Genomic DNA, 26,596 nt, shown 5'->3' with positions numbered 1-26,596 from the left:
CTACTAATGTAATAGTGTTTCTCCGAAGCGCAGGAAAAAGCGATCTGCCTCTGACGAGCTAACCCTTGCTTCGCCACATTTTTCTTAAAGACTTCACTCGCAAACTGAAGAAGAAAAACCACAAATAGAAGGAAAGTGTTTATAGAAACGTGACACCAAACGAATGCTGATACAACTCCGGGTTCAGCAGATGCAACAAACACAAAAGCACTTCATAAGGCGCTAACGTGTCGGAGCCGTGGTGAGCTACATGTAAAGGAGCATGGTGCATCTCGTCAGCGTGCACAGATGGAGTGGGAGGGTGCTGTGTCAGAGCCTCATAAAAGAGGCACTCGGGCAATAAACTGGAGCAAACTGCAGGAACTACAATATAATACAACCCTGAGATAAACAACCTTATATAACATTAACATTATTGTTGAGTTTGAGCCAGAAAGGCCGTGATCCAACTATGGTAATTTCTGAGGCTGCAGCTTGTGCAGTGTGGATGTTTTAAATAATTTTCTTTCAAATTCAAATCATGTCACTCCGTGATGTCCTCACATTCCGCCACAGCACACTCTCTTCTTCCTCCCCTTGTCTCTCTTTCACTTTCGCCCCTCTTTTATTCTCATTTTAGAATCTACAGCGACCAGTGAGGCAGATTAGCGGGTGATGCGCTCGCTCACGCCTTCCTCTAATTGGCGTCTACTGAGCGGGTAGCCCTGCCTGCATATGTCACACCGGTCAGCCAGAAGAATAAGAAGAAGAGTATAGAAAAGATTATTTTTAAACTAATGTCAGCGTAACTATCAGAACCTCAGTGAACTGATAAAGGTCAGGTGCAGATATGACGGCATGAAGTGTGACTGGTGCAATCAGGTAGCATCAAGGTAGCAGCAAGTCCGGTTTAGTTTGCAGCTGTCAGCTACAAGTGATGGGGTGTGACACCAACGTGCTTTATGAAATATCTCATGAGGAAAACTTGCATGTTCACAGCAAAGTAAGTTGTGCAGCTTAAAGAAGTTACGGAAATGAAGATAACATTTACCAAGAGCTTGAAGGGGAGTGCTGTCCACCATCCTTCTTTTCTGTGTGCATGGTGGAAATCCTTGCCTTGGAAAGCTTGCCTATGGATGTGGTGGTGGTGGTGGTGGTGGTGGAGGGAGCGAAGGCTGCTGCTACCGTATCAATAAAAAAGAAAACAATGGCTGTTAGCAAGATATTTTTTTCTAAGAAGAAATGAAACTGCTGGATCGGCCTCTGCTTTTTTCCCCTCTGTAAATACAGCAGTGATGTATTGCTGCCAAAACCTACAGTCTGTTCTCCAGCAGGACGCCAGGAAGCTGATGGATTAAAAAATAACAGCTACAGCTCAGAACTGCTGCACAGTGTGCCTGGAAAGGGAGGTCATTAATTAGAAATAATGATTGTGAGAATTATAAAAGAGAATGAGGGCTGTATTTAGTGGGACGCAACAAAGAAATTCAAGAATAGACTCATTATGTCCTCATGTTACACACTTCTGAGAATATTTAGTTATATAGTTTGTGGTATATAAGGTGAGGCAGTTTAAGAATAGGAGAGGAAAATAGATTAAAGGAGGTAACAACATCAAACAAGAAACAAAGAGGGTAAATCTGTGTAGAATATTAACAATATTACATATAAAACTGTGTAAAAATAGAAATATAATAAAAGACAATGATGGTATGAGTTTGTAAAATAGTTCAGTTAAAAGCACATGTGAATAAAAAGGCAGTTTAAAAAACATCAGGGACCAGACCACCAACTAACGAACAGCAGAAGTTTCCAAAAGTCTCTGAATATTTTCTCTTTAAATGAGATGGAAATCAGTGATTTATCCAGGAAGTCTGCAACACGATTATAGAAATAAATTGTATTAAACTGGACAATGGACAATTAAAGAAAATAGAGGACAGCAGACTAACCCATAACACAGGGAAACAATATCATTCGGCTGTACACTGTTGACCTTTGCTATATTTTTTATAGTTACCACAATTTGCATGGCATTGTGGGTAAAATATGTAATTTACAGGAACTATCACAGAAGTTAATTCCATGACCAAGGAGTGAAAGTAGGAGAAAACTGCTCCAGCAAGTTCTGAGTAAACCCTGAGGTGAGTAACGGTAGTAATACAAAGATATGGAGAGAGTAAAACTTTATAAATAAAAGTACAATGATGACGCCGTCACCGAAGGCTGAATGAAGCCCAGGAAACTGGATCATAAAGTCCACTGAGATGTGTGCGGCACAATGACTTGGACATAAAAGGCAGAGAACTGTGAATGATGGTAAAATGAAATATATGAATGTCACAAATATATGAATGAGAGCAGAAATACTTCAAATATATCCAAGGATGCAAATCACATGAAATCTTAAGAGTAATAGTTTCTTAAGAGAAAAATGACAACAGCTGATCGTCTGGTTTACACGTCGTGAGTCAGTGAATGACCCCCGACCTCTGAGTCAGACACAATGGAATGAAAGAAGAGGATATTTAAGTTGAAGGTTTTTAATGTAGATTGAAGTTTGGTCAGATTCTAAATCCAGGTCGTCTTCTGCACTTTTTAAGCAACACCACCATCTGCTGTTTTCAAAGTGAGAGCACACCTCATCTCACACAAACATCTCCATGCCACAACCTGATAAACACAGAATTTTAGCCGCTCACTTGCAGACACTTAAGTAAAATTATGTTTTCTCTGAAGTTTCACTCTTTTTGGTGCAGAATTCCCTTTTTCTGTTTCTGTCAATTCATCATCGTTGTTACAATCAACAGGTGCAGTGTGGTGTTGTGTATGAAAACTATCCTTTTGTCAACATTTTGGGCATGAGCTGTTGTGTAAGTTGCAATTTAAAAAGCAATAATACAACTTCAAAATTCACATTTGCATGAGATAGCGCTTCCATCCAACGCCTGTTTATTCATGTGGATTCTCAACAAAACGAAGCATTACAAAGCTGACAGTTAAATGCAAGAATTGTCCTCCATGTAAAAACATGTGCACGAAACAAAGACACTCATTTGAATCACAGATTGCTTTGTTTAAAATCAACAGACGGGACGGAACAGAAAAACGTTCACACGTTATCATCCCAAAACATGGAGGAAGACAACTTTCCCAGTTATCAGGATGGGAAATGTGTTTGTATGAATATTTTTAAGGCACTTTGAAATATCTCTTTTTTACAGTACTTCTAAAACAAAGACAATACATGAGCAACAAGTTTCCCTTCGACTTCTATTTCCCTCCGTCTTTATCTTTTCCTCCTCCTTGTTCCTGGTTCTCTCTGGTTTTGTAGTGCTCCTCTGGCAGGTCTCTTAGCCTCTCAGCCGCCTTAAAACACAAACAGGGAAACGTTTGAGCTTTTAAACAGTTTTAAATACACGCTGTGGACAAAAGGGGGATTTTCGGCAATCCTGGATTTGCATTTTAATTTACGTGCTGGACACTGGGGCCTTTAATGGGTCTTCTATCACAGACGGTGGCCCCTCACCATGTTTTAAGTTCTGTTTCACCTATTTGTCTTTTTATGGAAGTTCTATCTGTGTCAGTGACAACATCAATTTGCTTTTTGATCTTTTTAACTGACTCTTAAAGTTAATGGCGCCGTTGAACGTGTACAAGTAACAACCATCTGTGACGAGAACCGTGTCTCTGAACACCTAATGAGCTTCTTTTGGTTGTTGCATCAGTTTTTAGTGAGTCTATTGTTTATTTGTATCTTACTCAAATTTTATTTTATCCACCGGTGTCTTGAAATCTTTTATAGACTGGTTTTTATTGCTTTTTTGTTTTTTAATGTCATTTTTATGTTTTTCGGTTTTTTAGCGATAACACTGACACAGCATGACGATATGAAAATGAATGTTGAACTGCTGGGGAATGTGTCAGCTCCTGTACATGCACATCACTCACCTGTTCAGGGGTGAGGTCTCTCTGCTCCTGGGCGAGCATCTCATACCCGACCATGAACTTCTTCACAGAGGCTGAACGCAGCAGGGGAGGGTAGTAGTGAGCGTGCAGCTGCCAGTGGGAGTTATCGTCCTTTAAGTGGGAGCCAGTTGGGGCTCCTGGATAAAGAGGGAGAGACATTAGAGAGGAGGACTGGTTTTACTCTCAGTTAACTGTTAATGTGTGATACCCTGCTCTGCCCTAATAAGACAGTTTGGGGATATTTAAAAGAGTAAAAGTTAAAATCCTTTATTATCATTTTAATTTTACTAAAGAAATTGACGCGTTTTGCACAAAGCACAGAAGCTGTTTTGGTTTAATATCTTGCTCAAGGACACCGGGATTGTTTCAACGAGCAGATCTGAGGAAGACAAATCTCAGCTCATCTGCTATCATCTGAAAATTAGTAGCCTTTGAGGGCAAGAGACAAAACTCTGGAGCTTCTGGTGGAGACATCAGACCTCTGAGTCTCTGTCTTCCACTGTGCACAGTTTACAGTCTGACTAGACTAATGTCTTTTATCACTCGAGTCACACGTTCCTCCTCACAAAACACAAACAGATACTATTTGTAGTTGTTTTAGACCCGACTCCCACGAGAGTAGCTTCCTTAAAGAAGTTTGGAACAACCAGGAACCAAAATCACTCATCGGTGTACAACTGGTTTGAGATCTGGTGACTGTGAAGGCCACAGTATCCCTCCAGAAAATTCCTGTTCCCCTCAATGGAAGCATCTGCTGTCATCGGTTTTTCCTTTGCCACTATCTGCATGAAAAATTGCATTATTACAAAAGTCCCGACATTCTCTCAAGAGGGTCATTGCTGAAGATCCATCTTCAGTGACTGGTGACTATATTTATCATTTAAATCTCCTCTTTATTGTCTGTTTTGCATTCTGGTCTTGGTGGGAGGCAATGAGGTGACCAGGGAACCACAAACAGCTGTGATCATTCTCAAAAACAATAAAAAAATAAATACATGTAAAAAACAGATTCCTGGAGAAACTACTTTCACAAAGTGACCTCTGAAGCCAGACGCTGGGGTCGATCAGACACAGATAGAGACAACAGGAGGGCGACGCAACGCAAAACAATGGAAACAGAAAGAGCAAAGTAAAGACCAATGACTCTAGATAAGGAATGAACAGAGATGGATGCTCCTATTACTAGACAATTATGCCTCGTGAGTTAGTGCTGTTTTAGCATTTGCATAAAAGTTACAGATTTTTCGTAGATGGGAGTTGACCTCTCGTAACAGTTTCCGAGACAAATCGTAATAAGTATTAAGCAGGTAGCTTTATCTAATCCATGATTTCCCCGGCGACTCAGATGCCATCCAACCACTTCTCCCTCTCCGCTCCGCCGCTAATAAGCCTGGCCCTAAAAAAAATTCTAGCTGCATCTAAATGAGCCAAAATAAAGCAGAACCACAGATGGGAAGATAAAGCTTCTCATTATGCGAGCCAGGTCTGCCTGTGTATGTGGATGGGAATGCATGTTCCAAATTAGGCGGTCAGCTTGTGCAGTTTGCCTGTGTGTGTGTGTGTGTGTGTGTGTGTGTGTGTGTGTGTGTGTGTGTGTGTGTGTGTGTGTGTGTGTGTGTGTGTGTGTGTGTGTGTGTGTGTGTGTGTGTGTGTGTGCGCGCTCAGCGGAACAGTTCCTTTTCCCTTAATCCCCACTGATAAGGTTCAAATAACACTATTATTTTGGGAGTTGAAAGTTCTTCTAGCAAGTGGGAAAACACTGAGAAAATAATCCATTGTCAGATGTAACAAGAGAAAAATATTTTTTTTTTTATTCCACATTGCCAGAGGATCATGAAACAGCTTAAGGTCGTAAATATTTGGGGTATTTGTTGCAATAGTGGGACGTAATTTCATTTTAATGAGGATTTCTAGCTCTTATTAACACTACAGATGGCATATTAAAGTAATTGATCCATTGGAGCAGTGCTGTGGTGGTGCAGTTTATTCCTCAAATCACTTTCCTCCTCTCTTGGCGCTGACAGACTCAACACAGCGTAGCATCGTGTCACGTATCCTGGATGCACTAGGATGGATGGATGGATGGTTAGTTGGTGAACTGAGGTTCTTATGTGGGAAAGATCGATGCCAAACAATGTTTTGATTATCATTTTTAGTCATAAATACAATCACTGCCAATCAATTATTCAGTTCTGAAATGGCACTACATATTTCAACTCTGCTGCTCCCTCTTTCTTGTATATATCTCTTTTCTATCTTTTAATAAATAGCTGATAAAAAATGAAATATTTGTAATAATAGAATTTTACATCTGCGTGCATGTTAACCACAATGGTCCACTACTACTACTCCAAATGCTTTATGAAAAGAATAAGGGGAATCTACTGAATACCTGCATATAACCTTCAAAACATGACTGAACATGGCCGATGAGTTCAATGTCTTGGAAAGAAAAACTGAAAGGAAGATTAAAGCAAAATTTAGCACAAGCTCTGCAAGATTCTTCACGAGAGGCAACTTTACACTGAGATCTGAGTTCAAAGATTTGATATGTGAGAAAATAAAAAAGAAGACTGTCCTCTCGTGCCCTCTGTTCTTCTCTCCACACGACGGTTGAGGTGGGAATGTATCATCTCCCCTTTTATAAACTGTTTTTCATGCTGCAAGGCTCCGAGCTTAAAAAAAAAAGCAGACTGACAGCAGCGGGTTGGTGACCCAAGTAAAAAAAAAAGCAGACTGACAGCAGCGGGTTGGTGACCCGAGTAAAAAAAAAAAGAAAAAAAAAGATTTTTATTCTCAGATTAGATGTGACGATAAAATCATTGCTTGAAAACTGTCTGTTCAACATCCTAAAATTCAATGAGTTACTTCCTGACTGTGGACAAATGAATTAATTTCAACCTCAAGGTTAGTTCTTATTAGTCAGACTACGTGTGCATGTCATTGGCCTGAGTAAACTTTTAAAAAGTTAAATGGATCCGAAAAAAAACGCTCAGCCATGATGTCCAAGTGCAGGTAAATATGAGAAAGTACCTGTGCTGAAAAACGAGAGGAACAGACGGCTGGATGGCAAACTTCTTTCTGTATGAAGCTCAGACACTGTGACTGTGTTATGAAGCTGTTCCAAGGTAGATTTTTGGGGATTTTATTGACTGAGATTTATGGAAATGTATTTATCACTCGGCTGAAAAAGTTATTTGGCTCTTATTGTAAAGGTTACAGCACCCAACATTCCCCAGCGGTTTTCTATAATTGCTTGCTCCTCTGACCTGTGGTGTTTAGCTGCGATGGGAGCGACAGGGAACTTGGGCACAGGATCAAGATACGTGACGCTACATTGAAATTATTTACAATTGAAAATGTTCAGGATGAGAAACTGTAGCAAACAATGAATTTAAGCTACGTAATAGTATGGAATGAATGTATCTATATTACAAATACTGCCCGTTTGTAAAAGTGTCTCCCCTTACAGGGAATCTGCAGTAAATCTCTGTATACAATCTTTTTTTCTTGCCCTTTAAAGATCATAATTCCTCTGCAAAATGCTGTGGCTTCAAAAGAAAAATGCTGACAAAGGAAATATTCCTACAAATCCCTATGATATGTGGATCTCATTACAACCACTATATAACATTTCTATCTCAAGCTATTGTGTCTTTGAAGCACCAAAGCCCAGCGTATCTGTGATTTCTTGTATTGACAGATTAAAGCGGATTGTTCACTCGATAGAGGACTGTTAACACACACACAAGTGAAGATGTGTGTGTGTAAGAAAAATAAGCTTGAAATTGTTGTATTTTTAAGATTGATATATAAAACTTAAGATGTAAAATGTATTTATCTGATACTTGTGTTAATCTCAAGATACAACAGGTAAATAGACAGGCACAGTTCTATAGATGAGAGCAGAACATCCCTGCATTTGGTCTAAAACGATTCAATCTTTCCCTGAACTGAACAGCAGACAGACATGAACATATTGGAGCATTTACAGCTAAAGAGGCTGATATTTTCCACACGAGTTGGTGGAAACCAAAACCGAGCAAAAAGAAGACTGAGTAGTGGACTTCCATTCTGGAATTAATGCTAATGCAAAACTTGCTTATGAGTTTAAAAGGTGATAATATGAAAATGTATGAAAAGCTTGTTTTTGAGTATTAAGGTCACTTGAGGGGGGCAATTATTATTTTCATAATACTAAGATTTTTGTAATTTCTTGTAATATTATAAAATTATTCTTAGTATCTTAATTTTTAAAAGCTTATAAGGCCTGGAATTACCGGTGAAATCTTTACGTAAGAGACGAGACATTGACTATTCGGTTGAGCCGCCGTGTGAGCTGCAGTGAGTGGGTGGGATCAGAGCTGAGAGTTTCTCGTTTGTCAGTTTGTCAGCAGAGGTGACGCAAATGGAGCCAAACGTTATCAAACCTGTAGACTACAGAGCATCCGGCCATTCAACTTCTATGTATCTTTACTGTGTCATAAGATCGTCAATATCCATATGTAGTATTAATACCATGTTGCTGCGTGATGGGAGCTTATGTAAAATTACATCAGAGAGAAAAAAGCACACAGCAGATGAGGGAAGAAGATGGTGGGAGGTGTGAGGAGGACCCCTCTGCATGTAGAATGATATTGATCACACGCTGGCAGGAGCGAAAAGGGACAGAAGAATAGCAATGAAGTGAAAGAGAGGATGAAGAAGGTGTATGAAGAGAGGGAGAACAAGAAATGGGGTAAGGAAAGAAAGGAAGGAGAAAAGTGAGAGGAGGCATCTTTACTGTTGCTTGGAGACGTGTGGATAAGTGGAGGCTGAAGGTAGTTAGTGTGTTCAAATCCCGAGTGTGAAAAGACTCAATGTCACATATTTCAACACTGACTCCTGCAGATTAGTAACATACACTCACCTCAGACGTCTGTCAGAGGAGCTCACTGAATTGACTACATGCATTAGGTTAGAGCCGGCCTGATGTGTTTGCAGCTCTGCCTCCGATCCACATCTTTCACCTTTTCTTTCATCAGTTCCTCGCTCTGTCCGTCACTCTACACGACTTTAAACCTGACTCTGCACTTATAGCTTAAAACCTTATGGCTGATCATCATCATTCACTAACCCACTCAGTAGGGATGTAGAGGATTGTATGTATAGTGAGCTCATCTGCAAAAGAAAATAAATGCTTTGGGACACTACTACTCGACAGCTGGTGGAAACATCGCATAATACTTTGTAAAGGCTTATTTTACCCTTTTGTATTTATACTTCTGTAAAAAGCATGTGGAGTGAACATGTTTAAATGTAGAAATAAACTTCTTCTACATAAACTTGCAGTTTCTCCTCTCCAACATATTTCTTACTCAACGCCTCAAGCACAATGCAGGATGTTATAGGTTAGTGACCATCTGTTGTAGTACTTTTCACTAGGCATTGTGGGAAACAACAAGTCTTACCATATAGGGGATTAAAAATCACTTAACATTCACACAGCACTGCAAAATGACAAACTCACTACATAGAGGACTAGTGATTTTGGACACAGACTTTCTTACCTAACCCTCGTTCTCGCCCGCTTTTGTTCTGTCTTACCGTGCCAGCCCATGGAGTAGGGGAAAGAGACTTCGAACAGATTGTCGTACTTGGTCAGCAGACGCTTCATAATGTCAGCCAGACCTGACAAAAGCAGAGAGATGCACAGAGATGAAGTGAAAAGAAACAAAAAAGGAGACAGATAGCAAGGAGGGAGAAAGATGACATTTGTTATTGAATATTGTTGATAATGAATGACATGAGGAAGAGGAGCTGAAGAAAGGTGTGTTAGAGCGAAAAGTGAAAAATGAGAGGTGTGAATAGAAAAAGAAGATAACATTTTTATTCATGTGGAGGTGGATGAAATATAAAAGAAACACTTGAATTCATGATGGAGAAGTCAGACTCACACTGCTGTGACAGTAAGTTTGAACCATCAACCATCCACCAGATATAATAATCCATTAATCATTATTATTACAAATTGTGAAAAGCACATTTTCCTGCTTTAAATCTTTAATTTGACACATGACATGAGATATTTACAACACAACACAACGGTGTACTATAAATGAGGTAATACTGATATTGGGTATGTGAATAATTAATTAACTACACAGTGAGGCATTGGGAGATATTGTGGAATAAATTGAAACATCTATCGTTTCATATTTTCATCTATCATTTATTTCCATGTGCCACAAATCAATCTTTACAACAACACTTCTCTTCATTTGGAAATGTAAATGAAGGCAACAACTAGTACTAGAACTAGTAGTACCTGAAAAAGGGACAGATCCGTCTCATGGATGTAGTTAAGGGATGAAATCTGATTTGTAAATGATGCTGCAGACTGAATTAACTGAACGGGGCATCAAACTGTTGTTAAAGTGGCTGCAGGCAAACCACAGGTATAAAATGTGAATTTACAGTTTGATATGACTTCAGGCATTGAATCATAAAGTGGTTCTGACTTGCATCCTCCTCTCCTGAATTTGCTGGATGCAGGAGCTGCCTGTTTGTTGTTCTGTGTCGATGCCTCTCTCGTGTTCATTGAGACAAAGTCGGGACACACTTACATGTTGTACTTGGGGCGCCTCAGGCTTCACACCTTCACACAAATTCAGCTCAACAGTCAATTTGCAGACGCAGCGTTGTTTGTCCTTAAAGGGAAATATTAAGCATTTAATCCCGAACCTCTACGAGAACGAGTAAATCTATGAGAGGGATTTTAAAATCCATAACGTTGTGAAGGGAGGGATCTGAGTTAGAGTTTTCATCCAAATTGGCAGAATGTTTGCAGTGGGGACGGACTGGGCACCAAACGTCATCCATTAACAACTAGCCTGCATCTATTTATTTACACTCTGATAAATCTTTTAAGAAGGTGATGGTGGATTAGAGGAGCAAACCTCTGAGATATTTTATTATCCATTTTAAATTTGCAGCTCACGGGGGGGTCTGAAAGAAAATGTTTCTTTTTCTGGGAAGAAGCTTGAACACGCTGTGAAAGAACATGGAGGACACACACAGACACACATGCACAAACACATCATAGGGGCTGTGGCTGGGAATCAAACCTGCAGACTCCCCACTGAGATGCTGAGTCTAGACCACTCCAAATTGTCTCATTGTTCTCTCAGTCACTCACTGACACAGTCGCTCACTCACTCACCCTCCCTCTCGGATGTTGTCAGGTCACTGATTCTGAGGATGTGTCGTCGTGGTAACAGCAGTGTCTGGTAGGGCCACGTTGCCCAATATGGAACGACGGCCAGCCAATCAGAACTCTCCACCACCACACGCTCCTTAGGAGGAGACACACATTTACAAAGTCTTTGAATGTCAGGGGATAAATTCTATACAAGTAAGTTTTATACATTTTATAATTAACTGATTCAAATAAGTTTAAAACGTTGAGAGTTGCATGCAGAGTTGCATTCAGGCTACCATATTAACACAATCGTCTCATTTAAAACTTTAAAGGTTTCTATTGATCTGTGTGGGTGGGTGAGTATTCTTTCCAGTGGGTTTTCTTACTTCCCCTTCTTTCTTTCTCCTGACTTTCTTTCGTTCGTTGTATTGCATTTTTCCTTTTATACAGTGCGTCAGGCAATTATATCCAATATCAGCTTGTGCTGTTCAGTGAGAATGGCATGCTAACTCATTTTAGAAAGGTTATTATCAGTTATCAGACAAAGCAGAGAGCGTTAGAGGGCTGTAAATCTCCCAGAGGTTTGAACAAACCTGTCCAGCCAGGCATTAGTGCATCATTAGGGACCTATGGGGAATACTGTGGTGTTTAATGAGCGTGGATGAAAACACATCATGAAAAAACATTCTAATTAGTGCCCAAAGTGTAATAACAAATAATTTGAGGAAGAAAATGAGCCGGGGATAAAAGGGAGGAAACTGCATTAATATTGTGTTTATCTGCAAAGTATGTAGAGGCAGTGATCCATTACTGATTTAATCCATTACGTCAACTTAAAAAAGACATATTGTTCTTCCTATGTCTAACTTCTATTTTCTTCTGGTGAAAATGTCATCTTTGTCCTCTTCTGGCTTTAACAGGATTACAAAGAAGGAGAAAGCAGGTGAATAAGAGATAACCGGGATGGAGAGGAAACATTGAGGAGGAGTAGACGATGTCCATAAAACATACAGCTAACATACAACCGATCCTATCCACCCAGTTTTATTCAATTAGCTTTGAAAGTTTTTGTTTCAAAGTCAAATGCATCTCCTGTGAGTTGAAACCCGATGAAGACTCCTCCAGGCACCGCAGTGTGCCAATTTACGGTGCTAACCTTAGGTCAGACTGACAGAGGCAAAAATACACACACACACACACACACACACACACACACACTAGTGGACAAGAAGAAGAGGTTTAAGTCATTCTTGCAAACACACACGTCTGCTTCCACTTTGATTTTATAAAATCCCATGAGCAGCTGTCGAGGAGAAGTTTCTACTCTGCTCTTCTGAAAACTTTTATGCCATTCTCTCTCTCTCTCTCTCTCTCTCTCTCTCTCTCTCTCTCTCTCTATCACACATACACACACACACACACTCTCACACACACACCTCCTGAATGAATCAGTGTCGGACTTATTTTTGGCCTTTTCCCTGACTTTGTGTCTTCTTTCTTTACTTGTTTTGTATTTTCTTCGTCTTACTTTGCACTTAAAACTCCTCCATTCAGCTCTCCCTGTCTAAGTGCTCTTGAAGAGGACTGACATACTTTCTTCTCCAGTTGAGCAAAATAATGAGATTTAATTCAAAAGAGAAAAAGTATAATAACCCTCCTCTTGAGATCGACCCAGAGCTTTGCTTGTGAAGAGTCTAATCAACAAAAATAATGGCTGCAATAATAATGATAATGATTCACTGAAGTGACAAGTGGGTACAGACGTTCCTCGAATTTCTTTGTCCACACTCATTAAAGATCCTTAACTTCTTATGTCGTAACAACAAGTTTTGATTCTGCATATCCAATTTAAAATGGAATTCAAGATGAAAGAAGAGAAAAAGGCAGATCCACGTCTCGCTGTTGGGCCTTGATGGAGTAATGAGCTCTATACGTGCCATTCCATTTGTAGGTTGACTTTATTACCTTAGGACAAAGGCATGCTTGCCATTTCCAGTCTTTAAATTAAATAAAGTGAAAAACGGCTGAACACACAGACATCAGAGCGTTCTTCTCATCACAGACAGCTACAAGCTGTTCTTCCCAAAACTTCAAACTTTTCCTTTTTGATAAACATTTTAACCAAAACACAGAATAAAAAGAATAAGCTGAGATAAACGTGCACCACGTTATTGCTGCATAACTGCAATAACAAAAGTCTTTAAACTCTTACAGGTCGCCTAAAAGACTAGGGTGACAGAGTTACCACTTAATCTCATGAATCACTGGATTCAAGACGGGTTTTATCTTTGAATATAACCTGAGACAAAGTATATTAAATAATAAAGTAGAATATACGTCTTCAGGTAGAGAGAAAAAACAATTATGGCTCTGTCAAGTTCAATTCTCCTGCAGAGAGTTGGTTCACAGTTTCTAATAAACGTCTGCTTACTCATAAAACATTTGCCTGCACGCTGAATGTGCTCAGACTTTACACACGACTGTTTCCTTCACACAGGTTGAAGATGTGCGCTGCAGCATTATGCTCATGAGCGTCCCTGCTGTCCAATCACACGGTTCGCTGACTGAACGACAGGCAGAGGATGCTGATGGGTAAAAAGAGAGAAAGAGAGAGAGAGAGAGAGAAACATGGCCAGAGAGGGTGGAGATAGATGGATGATGAGGGTAACCACGCTGAGAAAAATATGATGTCATCGTTTTGCAGTAATATTGTCTTTAGAGACATTTTTTATTTTATATCAGTCCTCTTATTTAAAAACCAATAAAATATTATTATTAAAAATGACTTTGGTGCTATCTTTACCTGGAAACTTTTTACTTCTGTTCATTAATTCCAAATTTCAAAAAGGTAATTCAAACCAAGTACTTTTTTATGCCCACCTTTATGGCATATTTAAATATTTACTGCTTTGTATTTATTGTATTACCTTAATAGAAAGTACTATAATAATAAGTACTCTGGACACTGTATAACAGCATTACAATAATAAGAAGCACACCTCACATTGTCTGGGCGGTTGAAAGTTTTTCTGGGAAATGTTGAACCCAAATTTCAGTTGAACTTGATGTGACTTTCTGATGGTAAAATTAACTTTAATGTTCATTTGAAATATCATCTTCCTTTTTGTTTGCACGTGTATTTGCGGCACCTTTTTCTCAGCCTCTCTCCTGGCGTACTGCAGCAGCAGCGGCTCTCCGTGTTTCTGGTAGTACGCTCTCTGACAGCGGTCCGACAGCACCGCCTCATTAGGCAGGAAGTTGCTGGCCCACACCTGTAATGTCACAGGAAAGAGGAAGAAGAAGGAGGAGGAGGAGGAGGAGGAAGATGATGATGCGACAAAAACATTTAAATAAATAAATCGAGAATAAATTAGTTATGTGTGTGTGTGTGTGTGTTTGCAGGGCACTCTATTTAGAAAATTAAAAACACTTCACTCTGATACCAGAGGCAAATCATATCTGTGATTTGATGTGGTAATCAACACCTCTCAGTAAATAAATGTCTCACTAATGCCTAGTTTGAAAACTCACTTTCATTATTTTTTTTCTTCCAGGGTTTTTGAAATGATTAATCTTTTTTTTCCACCACAGCCAACACTTTCATTTATTTCAGTGCAGTGTGAAGATCTACTTGCAGACACTATAATGTAATTCATCACAGTGAACCGGTCTCTGTGGTTCTCAATATGTGAGTTAGGGTGTTTCAGTACATGAACACAAAATGATCCGTCAGAGGTGGAAGTTATGTCACATGAGACCGTTTCTGTATTTTGTATTTTGCCTGTGTTCAGGTCACTGGTCTGAAGCGGGAGAGTGATGTCATTTACCTCAGTGCATCAATCACTTTTTTAATGAAATTTAGTTTGGAGGCTGTTTGCTTATGTCACCAGGTCCTTGTCAATCTGACTGCGTCTCGAGAAGCTTTTAAATATGATTTACACGTGGCAGCTGTGGCTTAGGAGGTAGAGCGGATCGTCCACTAATTAGAGGGTCTGCAGTTCATTACCAATCTCCCCCATTCCGCAAGTGTCCTTAGGCAAAATACTGAACCCCAAATTGCCCCTAAAAGCGGTGCCTGCGGTGTGATAGAGAAAGTGCTGCACATAGCTGCACTGTATGAATGTGAGTGAGTGGGTGAATAGCAAAACTGTGTGGTTATGTGGTCATCAAGACGAGAGAAGCACAATATAAATGCAGACCATTTAACTTTCACTATGAATGTTAAGCTTCTGGGAAACAGGACATGTGGCACCTGCACTGTCTCCCCTTGTTCTTAAACTCATCTGTTGCCCTGGCAACTGCATCTTCTTAGAAAGCTGAAGTAAGCACATTCAGGTTCCTCAAAAGTGGAATAAGATCTTATCGAGGGTTTCTGAAAGCAGGATAGGATGTTTACATGTGCAACCAAGAAAACCCTGATCATATCTAGGACTCTACTCATTCTTATCCACCAGGTGCCCTTGGAGTTTCATTTAGTGGACGTACTTTAAACCAGCTTATTTCTCCCCCCAGCTAAATTCACACACACACAATTGATATTAATAACAGCTATGAGCTTAAAGCAGCTGTTTTGAAATCTAAGTGAGACAAACACATTGCTCACTCTTTGCTCTAATCAGCCACCAGCTGTTGCTCTGTTTCAGAACTACCACACATCTAATTTAACTGTGATGGAGGAAGTAAACATTTTTTGATGACTCATGTCCTCAGACAGCAGTACACATATCACTTCAAGAATTACAATAATATACATATAATGTTTTGGAATGTGCTTCTGCAGCATTTCAGAAAGCTTTTTATGGCTTGTGAACATCACGACAGGCATTCAAATAATTTATGTTTGCACTTTATGATGTTTTAATGGACGTAAAATCAGGCGGGGGCTGCCAGATGACATTCAAGACTCAGCGCTGCGTGATAAATCAGTGTTTAAGATAACAGGTACTCAGGGTTTGAATTCTGGGTATTTACTTGGCAAAATTAGCTTCCACAGTGAAAATGCATGTGTGGACTTTGTTTGGGCCTGTAGTTTCATTTCTTTTCATTGATGGTGCATGTTGTCCAGGCTGGAAATAAAACTGATTACATTTTCATACTTCCTGCCTTTCACACTCTAGTTTTACTGACAGAAAATTATTTATGCTATCGTGAGTCATTTTCTTCCAATTATATTCCATCCCATCATGAACAGAGTAATAATCAGAGACATTCACTGCCGCTTTTAGCAGCACCGCTTCAGGCTGCATGCTAAATTGTTTTCTGATTTAACACCCAGAATTCAGTGCAGGAATCCCACTGTCATCGACTCCTATAATAACAAAACAAGTGGGAGGAAAGAATAGGCTGCATTAACTTCATTGAGAAATACAACGAGAGTCCTCTTACTGATCAGCAGTTGATGAGCGTCCTGCTGGCCTTGCCTCTGGGGCACATGTCATGGAATTGTATCATCCCAGATTTAGACCCATTAATAATATTCAATATGTAATAAAGCTAATTTGATAGAATGGGAATTATTAATGTTTCCTGGAATCGTTGCCCTGAGCCATGGTAAGATTATGTACACGATTACTGCGATGACAGTGGAAACCAGATTAGTGTAATGTTAAATTATTAGTGTGTAGGGTTTACTGATGTGGAGCGATGAGGATGCAGATTGCAACCAAATGAACACTGCACTCGTGACGCCTGGGCTAAACAGGTGCATGTGACGGCTGCACCACTGATCTTCTGTTGTTCACACAGGGAGTGCATCTGCTGCGTGAGCTTTCTGATATGACTCCTGTATTCCCTCTAAAATAAAAGTGTTTTTTTTACTGTTTTGCTAATTGGCTAAAGGCCGTACTATGGTTATGATCATGATCCATGGTCCATACATATGATATATATATATACTACATCTACATCCTTCTAGGCATGGAAAATAGTGTATGGGTATTTCTGCATGAACGCCAAACTCTCTGGCCGTGAGTCTATTTATACACCTTTTTTTTCTATCTTGGTTTCCAGCAGCAGATTCTCAGAGAAAAGTATAAAAAGTAAAGATAATCCACTGGAGAGGAAAAATGTGTAGACTGAACTCCTGACAGCTATTACTCTGAACAGCTGCTATGACAACATCCCTCCTTTTAGATTCAGCTGCCAAATGTTGCTCTTAAACAGCAAACATACATACTTGGGATGTAGGTGTGAACTCAAAACCCATCCACTCCTGAGAGGTGGCAAATGTTTTCTATAGCACTCTGAAACTGTATAGACTTTGGGCTAGTTACATTAAAAAAAAGTATAGTGCTATTCCACAGGCGTAAGTATTGCACAGCTCCAAACCTGGGGGACCAAATTTATAAGAAGCAACACTGCCTCCAGACCATCATTGACATGTTGTGTTATTCTTCCAAGTTATAGATCTGTGCCTCTTACATTTCTTTGGCCTGAAGGTTTTGTGTTGTTGTCCTTAGACACACACACACAAGATCACCACCATTACAATTTGTCTTTCTTGGACTTTACAAGACTCCTACAACTTTTATAAAAGCTCCATTAAATCCTTTGATTTTAAACTTTTTTTAAACACAAATGAAAACAATATTCACGTTATATATATTGAACAGCACTTTAATATATGTATATATGTGAATTCTAAATGCTTCTCCCTTAACAGAGGCTGCACCTTCCTTTCTTGGTTGTAAACTCAAGAGACTGATACATGACAGTCCTCAGGGAAACAGATGTGTCATTGAACATCTGTGACAGTGTTAAAACATGTTATTCTGAAGTCATATACTGCCCTCTGCTGTTTGTATTACAGTTTTAAAAACAACTTGAGGTTTTAGTTTCAGTGTCAGAGAAGAGTCGTGGATTAATTTTAGTCCAAATGTCTGAGGCTGTAAAGACGAAGGGTCAAACTACAGTGGATAATCAAGGAAGTCTTAAATGGACAGTTCAACATTATAGGAATGAGATCAGATTTGATAGTTGGTGCAGCTTTACGATATCATACGACTTTATCGCTTCCTGTCCGCTCGTGTTTTCCTCCCTCCTGTGCTCTCTCTCACCATCTCACTGAGAGGGGACAGTCTGACAGGAAGCGTCTCCGTCTCTCTTGCTTGATTTACCTCAGTAAACAGACAAACATGAAAAGACAAGAAAGCGCCCAGGCCGTACTCCAGGTGTGAGTATGTGTTTAAAGAAAAGCAGTAAAGGAGTAAATAACAGACACACAAATTAATGTGATGTATACGATCACAGTGGAGAGTCGGTTGACAGCTTCTCTCTTTAACATTCATCCACGTCATTGTCACAGTGAAACTTGAAATCTGGCATCTCCAATGTGCAATATCACAGCTTATGTTGTGTGTTTGTTATAAAACCATTTATTTTGTCTTAATGCTGCACTTTAAAAGCAGCAATATTGAGAGAAGGGGTTTATGTTTGTGTGTTGATGTATATGTTGAACTTCATGTTCTCTCTTCAATGACATTTTCTTTTATCCATGCAGTTAAAATCCAGACATGACTGGAGTGATGTAGAAAAGAAAGATATTTTAATGCATTTGTCAAATGAATAGCTTGTGTGTACTTGCAGCATGTGTGCGTTTCCTACCTGACAGTGAGGATGTGGATTTGAACAACCCATCATGGCTCCTTTATTCTCAAATATCTGAAAACAGAAAAAAAGAGGGTGTGTTAGCTCGTCCCTTGTTCCAGTAATGCAGGAAACATCTCATCCATATCCTCCTCTTTTCTGCTACAGTTTGAATTCGAGAGTTTGCCCAGAGGTATCATTAAAATTTAATCCAATCAAAAACAAGGCACGTTAAAATGAAAAATTGGAAAGAGCAGAAAACTGGATTATCAGGTTTTTTTTTTTTTAAGTATCTAGGCAGGAAAAAATCTGATCAATAATGAGTGAGTGTAGTTCATACTTGAACCCAAGGGTAGGTAGCTCCGAGCTCTTCAACGAGCTCCGTCCACTTGTCAATCACCTTGACAACCTCTTCTTTTTTCATGAGAGGGAGAGTGACGTCAGACCAGGGATGGAAACACATGACCTTACTGTAAAACACACAAAGAACACAAAAGAGAGGAAGACTTACAGCCGATCTCCGGTAGTGCATCACTGGCCACTGGAATAAAGTTAAATTACTGATTTCGTTTTCCAAATTTACTGGAAAGGTCACAAGAGACCTGCATGACTGGGAGGGGCTGACATTAGAAACACTGGGTTTGTGTGGTCAGAGCTCTAATCGTGATATTCAAGATAAATAATGAATAAAGGCTGAGATGTTGTAACACCTCAGTGTGTGTGGGTCTGTGTGTGTTTAAGAGATTATTGTGTGTCTTTTCTCAGCCTTACCTACAGAACCAAAGAAAACCGAGTAACATACAGATGAGATTTCGAGCATCAAACTCTCCCCTTAGGGCCTGAGCAGCTTCACGATCAATACTTAAACAAGTGTTTACGCTCGGAGCAAATCTGAGTTGTTGCATTTATGAATCGCACACGAGTGTATCGCCTTTGCCTTTGTGTGTGAACCATACCTGCAACTTCAACCTTTGTAAGACCCACAACTTAGAGAGAAACAGCTGAGAAAGATCAGTGTGATGTTTGATTTTCAGAGAACAGAAAAACGGACCACGTAGTCTATTTAATCCAGAGAAAGATATCGTTTGAAAACAATGTTATTATTTGAACTTGTAATTACGAGTAGATTCGTTCAGCTTGATAACAAATGTACTCACCTCTTCCATCACCCTATCTCTCTTTTTGTGTCCCGTGACCCAGACGATCCAAATCCAACCCCCCCGTTCTGTTTTCCCTCTAATTGGCTCTTTGAATGTTGCTGCAGGGCAACAACCTCTGCACGGTCTCTCTCCAAGTTCCTCTCTCTCTCTCTGACATGACCTCAGTGTAACGTGTCTATCAGTGCAATTTCTGTGCTTCATTACTCTGCGACTGTGACAAGAAATGACTAACAGGCTCTATGTCACACAAGGGATTTAAACACTCCAGGTTCCATTTTTTCGACCCACACATGCAGCACAAGGAGTCGATTTAATCTATTATTCAGCTGTTGGGTGAGTTTGCTGCAGGATCGTTCAGGAATGTCTTCAAAAATAAAATATCTACACTAGAGGCTGACATGTAAGAACATGAGCTCAGCTCTGCGGGGGACGTATAGTTATAGTTATACACTTCTGTGCATCGTGCATGAAACAAAGCAGCAGCTCTCCTGCTTCTCCTCCAACATTAATGCGACAGTCAACCTCATTCATGCAGTGATTCTTTTAAGTAAAGTGTGGAAACATCCCCATCTGCTGGTGACATACTGGAAACACACACCTTGATGTACTCTAATGGATGGTGTGTGTGTTTTTTGTGTAGCTCAAGATGTCATGAAGTGTGTTGATTAACAAAATGATCTTTGCCCACCAGTTGATGATGGATGATGATGATGATGATGATGATGATGATCACTAATGAATGAATGTTGCCTCAGTTTTCTGATTACACTCAACAGTTTAATAATTAATGTATCATATTTTTGAGTTGATTAAGATGCATCCTCAATAAATGATAATCTTCAAGTCACTTATAATAACATTTTGCCTTTGTTTAATATACAGCCCATAATAACCACATAATATTTTAGTCTATTGGTAAAGGTGAAATATCAAACATGTGCAATCGATCAAAGATTTTAGAACACCGTTTTTCCAGCAGTTACTGAAATTTACAGTGTGTAATGTTTCTGTGTATTCTGAACATAAAAAACAGACTAAATAAATCATAGAGAGTTTTAAAATTTTCAATTTGAGCCTCTTAACTTTCTTCATTTGCTGCAGAAAAGCAAGAAGAGGAAGAAAAATGTCCTGTTTCTAAAATATTTACATGGTTTTTCAGTTTTGGTGACTTACCTAAGTCAGATATGTACACCTATAAAATGTTTATACCTAGAGACTGTTTACATTAATTATCCCTGAACTGTGATGTGACTGTGACATCAAGCTTTATTCTTACCAGACACCCCTCGCAGCTTTAGACTGGAACAACGGGTCTTGACACGAACCTCAAGAACAAAATAGCAAATAGCTGTGTTCATTTCACCTAACAGCATGGAGTATTCAAAGAATAAAAAACTTTAGAGTTTTGTTGTTTCACAGAAATATCTTTATTTTTTGTAAAGTGAAGCAATTGGTTATTACACTCACCTGGATCTGGAGCATGTGGCTGCAGAGCAGGGAAATCGTTTTCAAAAGCAAAAGTGCTCTCATAGTGTGGATTTACCTGGAGAGATAGAAACAGACACAACAGATTCTAAATTGATTTTTCCCAGTGTGATGTGGGCCTGAGTTGATTTGCAGTATCGGCCTGGTCTTACATCTCCATTTGCACGTGTGTTCCCAGGACACAGCGGGTTGTGGGGGTCATGTCTGGGTATGTGCTCCTCAGGGGTTTTTTCCACTTGTCCCGCCCAGGGTCTCTTCACGCGATGGGCCGACACCAGGACCCAGTTGTCCCGAAGAGGGTTATAACGCAGGTGCTGGTGCTCTGAGGTAAACCAGACGAGCAATAAAGACAAGGAAATGGAATCAGGCAACTAGAGGGAATTGTTGATGTTGCAACGACTGCAATAATAATTTTAATCAATGAATTTATATATATTGTTATTAATCAAATCATCAGCTTCAAGTTGTATTTGTCATGTGCAAATTAGTACAGGGTCAACAGTATGGAAAGGTGTTGGACGAGAAGAAACAGGAATAATTAATTATTTTATTGATTGATTAAAATAAAAGCAAGGTAGAAAGAGACTGAGTCAGTCAGATGTGAAAACTTTATGTTAACATTGAAGCGCATCTAAAAGCATTCAGGATCTGATGAGTAAAGTGTGTGAGGATTAGATGAGATCTCTGTTTACTGTTTGATCATTAACAGGAACTCAGGTCACGAGACTGCACAGCTGTTTGTGGTTTTACCAGACTCCTTTGAATATTATGTTGATTCTACGCTCATTGCCGTATCGAACAATCCTGCTTCACACTAGATGAAAGCCCAAGATGATTTAATGAATCATTTTGACCAACCGGTGAATTCGTCTGGCAAACAATCCACGAAGCATCGCTGTGGTTCCAAACATTATGCACTTTTAATCATCTGCTCGAAAGTGCGATACACTTTGATTCCAGCAGCTGTCGATGTCGATAAAAATGAAAGTGCAACAGTGTGTTCTGATTATTTGTTAAATGTCTGATTGGCAAAGTGAAGTAAACCCGACAGATATCAAATAGAGTTTGGAATCACAAACCCCAGCACAGACGTAAACTCTCGTTTTCAACAGTTACTGATTCCCCAATGAATGAAATGATCTATTTAAACGTGATAAGTTGAGTGAATACGAACCTTTAGGATCAAAACTAACTTCCTCTCTGTCGCTCATGTTGATTTAAATCTTTAAGAGTTTCCTGTTCTCTGTTAAATCAACTCTGTGCTGAGTCGAGTTATCTCATGTCAACAACTACCTCCTGGACTTCCTGTTGTTTGACAAGTGTAGGTAAAAGTGCTGTTTGGGACACATTTACGTATGAAGAAAAACCTCAAAAACACAAAAAAATACGAGCTAAAACGACAAACTAAGAGAAACACATGCAATAAAATGTTTTATAGATAGACCATCTAAACTAAATCTGTGCGGGTTGTTTTATCATTAAAAAGAGGCTCGTAAGAGTAAAAACACCAAAAGGGGGGTTTTGCTTGGTGCTGGCAACCTGGGAGTAGCGGTTGACCACGCGACAAACTCGGCTCGTGATTGGCCAGTGGCGACGTCCCGCCCCCTGCGTGACCAGGAAGAAGCCGGGCCATGGGACACGCCTCTAAGAAGCTACCTGAGCTGCACATGTAGTCAAACCTCTCTCTCTCTGTTTGTGTGTCTGTGCGCCTCTGCGTGTGTGTGTGTGTCCGCCATGTCCGCAGTTAGAACGTGTTTGCGGCTGCTCGTGTTCGCCGCAGTCTCCGTCCTGGTCGTTCTGCTGCTGCGACACTGGATCGCCACCAAACAACACGTGTTCGACAGAGACGAAGTCGCCAAATTAGCCAAACAGTACTCAGGTGAGTCCCCCCCCCCCCCCTCCCCCCTGCTCCTCAAGTTCAAATCCACATTAAAGTCAAACATGTGAGTTTTCAGTTCTCCTCCCGGGATAGTCACTGTCGATGTGTTGTTCTCAGGACAGGACCATGAGCAGGCCTTCTCCAAAGTGGTGGTGGAGCTCAGGAAGAGGTAACTGCTCTGCACGGGGGGGAGGTTTGCATGAGTGTTATGTAAGCAGCTCCAAGCCAAAAAATTAAAGTGGCAACACAGTCATCAAACTTACGTAAGTTGAATAGCAAATAGTTACAGGACAGATACATGTGTGGTTGGTGATATCAGTAGACTGGTGAGCAAAGTGCGTGATGTGAACAATGAATGAAAGAATGTTCAGTGTTAATTTAGAGACGAGCCTGTTCACCATGTTCACCTGCTATGACTGAACCAGGTATCCTGGCCACATCCTGCCAGACGAGGACCTGCAGTGGGTGTTCGTGAACGCTGGAGGTTGGATGGGCTCCATGTGTCTGCTCCACGCTTCACTTACAGAGTACTTGCTGCTGTTTGGTACCGCAGTCGACACAGGAGGACACTCGGGTGAGGAAGGAGGGGGTTAAAAGTCTGTGAGTTTGTCGTGCAAGACGAGAATCATGAAGTTAAGATTGATTGTGAGAAAATATTTAAACATGGTTTCTGCTACACATCTGGGAGTTTATTTGGCAGCTGTAATGTATCTCCCCTTGTTATTTTCTTAGGATTTTGTGACGAATCAGTGTAAAGAACTAATATTAACTCCATGTCCACTTGGTGTTTTCATCAGGTCGTTACTGGGCAGAGATTTCTGACACTATCATCTCCGGCACCTTCAGACAATGGAAGGAGGGGACAACCAAGAGCGAAGTGTTCTACCCTGGTAATATAATAACATTTTGTGTTTTTATAAAAATATTCGTAATTTTCCTTAATTTTCTGTGTTTTTTTTAAGTTTAAATGTATCTTGACAGGAAAAGCCAATGCATTTGTTATCTTCTCTTATTCCACAGGTGACACCATCTTACACGGTGTAGGCGAGGCCACGTCAGTCCAGTGGAGCGCCGGGACGTGGATGGTGGAATACGGCAGAGGTTTCATCCCGTCCACGCTGGGATTCGCTCTGGCTGACACGCTGTTCAGCACCCAGGACTTTCTCACAATGTTCTACACTGTACGTGTCTACGTGAAGGGTATGCTGCTGGAGGCCGGTACGCTACTTACAGAAGCCGGAGTTTTCTGAGGCGCGGTCGAGGCTCGGAGGAACTGCACACTGACAGTAAACTCAAAAAGATCACTGTGTCAAGCTATTTTTTACCTCAGACTACTACGATCTGTGCAGATGATTATAAGTTGAAGAGTTAAATAAGTGTATATATATATATATATATATATATATATATATACATATACACACATACACACATACACACATACATATATGTAATTGTAGACAATCCAAAACTTGCTGCAGCACAAATCATTGCGTCTTTTAAGTTCTCTCCCTTCTTAAAGGAAGATCTAAACATTAACACTGACATCAAACTTCTTTACTTATCTAAAAAAGTCCAAACTCATTTTATTCTAAATCTAATCTGACACATAGAATCCCTTAACGTTCGTTATCTTCATCCAAACGACAAACATTCTCCTGAGAACTCAAACTGTCTAAATGGTTGGTAAAGTCTTAATACTCATTAAAATACAAACACATTGTTCATGTTTCAGAATCTGACTTCGGGATTTAAGGTCTGAAGAACCTTACAACTAAGACAATGTCTGTACACTAAATATCAGTTGCTCATCTTTGCCCATTTAGGGCCTGAATAATAACTTTTAAACAAATGTATGCAATAATTAATTTGGCTTTTAAAACAATGCAAAATACATGATGCAATGCCAAAGCCACTATTTTCTTAGTAAATACTTGTTTGATATTTATATGCATAAGAATTCTCAGTAAATGATGAACTTTTGTGACTCTAGTTGTTTTAAGATCCTGATCCTCTGCTGATCTGTTTGTACGATATATTTACTATTTCAGAGCCACTTCTGCGCAAGAGATTTATGACAATAGAGCAACATTTCTCCTTTTCTCACAATCTCAAGATTTTCAGCTCAAAACTTGTAATTTGTAACTATAATGCAGTAACTTCCCACCACATCTTGTACATGTCGCACAGTTAGAAACACACAGACACGTTCTGCAGCCCTTTAAAATGTTTACGTAATTCATTTGTCTGAAAATATTGAGAAAGTATTTTAGACCTGCTGTGAGATGTTGTATTTCATCCAAAAAACTGGTTTTATGAATTTAGACTTGGGACAAGATTGTTTCTGTAACTATATCTTTAACAAGAGGTTTTGTTAGATAGAGACAAAAGAGAAGTCTGTCAGGCCAAAGAGTTCCTGTCCCCCAGTTAACCAATCGTCTGATTCATAACATCTGGGAAACAAATCAAGTTCAAACCAGTGAAGTGCAGTCAAATCTCTCCCCAGTCATTAGGGGCCTGGTCTTATTAACCAGAAACAACTGCGTGTTGCAATGATTTCTGCCAATTAAGAACCTAGCTTGAATGACTTTTAGTTTCTGACCGAGCTACAACTTTATAACACTGAGCAGAAATGGAAATCTAGTTTGTATACTTCAAATTACTGCTGCTGAATCTCTCGTCAGCTTCTTCTCCCCTTCAGATAAAACCGTCTTATTTTCAGTGGGATGCCTGAACAAAACAGAGACCACACACACACACACACACACACACACACACACACACACACACACACACACACACACATACACACACACACACACACACTTTAATTTACCTGAACTGGAGTTAATGAGTGAACACGCAGCAGCGTTCTCGGATCGATCGTCAGAAAACCTCTGTGTGCTTGACATGCTGACGAGCGGATGTGCAATTTACTGTGAAGATGGAAACTGACTGTGCCAGGTGAAATAAATATTTCTGAAAGAATATGACAAGCCTGTTTTGATTGTTATTACATTAACATTAAGTTAAGATCAATGTAAAATGGCTCACTTGTGTAGTCGTACAAAAGCTAATAATCACAGTAGATATTATATTACATAAGAGGTTTCAGGACAAACGTCCACTTTCTTCCTAGTGTAATCATTTGTCTGCTGGGTTAAGAGTTTGTCCTCGTCCTTCACTGTCTCCAGCTGCTCCTCCTCCTCTCTCTTCCATGTCCTCTCGACACTCTCCAGCTGGTTCTCCGTCTCACTCAGCGCGGAGGAGTTGGGCTCTGAGGCTCGTCACAAGGTCTTGTTGCTGCATGGTTCACAGCAGAGAGCAGATCTGCTTCCTGATGAAGCTCTGAAGAAACTT

At 39.9% G+C, this 26,596-nt stretch overlaps 2 protein-coding genes and 1 long non-coding RNA gene across 3 annotated transcripts; 2 read left to right on the top strand and 1 right to left on the bottom strand.

Annotated features, from left to right (window-relative positions):
* Window positions 1-2,897: 2,897 nt before the first annotated feature.
* On the bottom strand, window positions 2,898-22,978 carry galt (galactose-1-phosphate uridylyltransferase). The gene is made up of 11 exons (XM_020082246.2): window positions 22,532-22,978; window positions 21,510-21,679; window positions 21,340-21,415; window positions 21,149-21,197; window positions 19,053-19,182; window positions 18,731-18,787; window positions 14,278-14,400; window positions 11,150-11,282; window positions 9,535-9,618; window positions 3,931-4,085; window positions 2,898-3,348 (listed from the first exon to the last, which is right to left on the bottom strand). The coding sequence occupies exons 1-11, from the start codon at window positions 22,566-22,568 to the stop codon at window positions 3,253-3,255; spliced, it is 1,110 nt and encodes a 369-aa protein (XP_019937805.2). The 5' UTR covers window positions 22,569-22,978; the 3' UTR covers window positions 2,898-3,252.
* LOC138405443 (uncharacterized) lies at window positions 4,141-9,619 on the top strand. The gene is made up of 2 exons (XR_011239182.1): window positions 4,141-6,667; window positions 6,712-9,619. It is a non-coding gene; the product is annotated as an uncharacterized lncRNA (long non-coding RNA).
* Window positions 22,978-26,224, top strand: sigmar1 (sigma non-opioid intracellular receptor 1). Its single transcript, XM_020082247.2, has 5 exons — window positions 22,978-23,236; window positions 23,354-23,405; window positions 23,662-23,810; window positions 24,034-24,126; window positions 24,257-26,224. The coding sequence occupies exons 1-5, from the start codon at window positions 23,092-23,094 to the stop codon at window positions 24,484-24,486; spliced, it is 669 nt and encodes a 222-aa protein (XP_019937806.2). The 5' UTR covers window positions 22,978-23,091; the 3' UTR covers window positions 24,487-26,224.
* The last annotated feature ends 372 nt before the right edge of the window (window positions 26,225-26,596 follow it).

Source organism: Paralichthys olivaceus, chromosome 18 (genome assembly GCF_024713975.1).
Source record: "Paralichthys olivaceus isolate ysfri-2021 chromosome 18, ASM2471397v2, whole genome shotgun sequence".
Taxonomy (NCBI): Eukaryota; Metazoa; Chordata; class Actinopteri; order Pleuronectiformes; family Paralichthyidae; genus Paralichthys; species Paralichthys olivaceus.
This window is presented reverse-complemented; position numbering and strand designations above follow the sequence as displayed.

What these genes read in the sequence shown, in the direction of transcription:
- galt (XM_020082246.2), bottom strand. Translation starts at nt 22,568, where the DNA reads ATGAGCGACAGAGAGGAAGTTAGTTTTGATCCTAAAG. An exon ending in AGTTAGTTTTGATCCTAAAG is followed by an intron (nt 21,680 to 22,531) that starts GTTCGTATTCAC and finishes GGTTTACCTCAG; the next exon opens with AGCACCAGCACCTGCGTTAT. An exon ending in GCCACATGCTCCAGATCCAG is followed by an intron (nt 21,198 to 21,339) that starts GTGAGTGTAATA and finishes TTTGTTCTTGAG; the next exon opens with GTTCGTGTCAAGACCCGTTG.
- sigmar1 (XM_020082247.2), top strand. Translation starts at nt 23,092, where the DNA reads ATGTCCGCAGTTAGAACGTGTTTGCGGCTGCTCGTGTTCGCCGCAGTC. An exon ending in GTGGTGGAGCTCAGGAAGAG is followed by an intron (nt 23,406 to 23,661) that starts GTAACTGCTCTG and finishes TGACTGAACCAG; the next exon opens with GTATCCTGGCCACATCCTGC. An exon ending in GAGCGAAGTGTTCTACCCTG is followed by an intron (nt 24,127 to 24,256) that starts GTAATATAATAA and finishes CTTATTCCACAG; the next exon opens with GTGACACCATCTTACACGGT.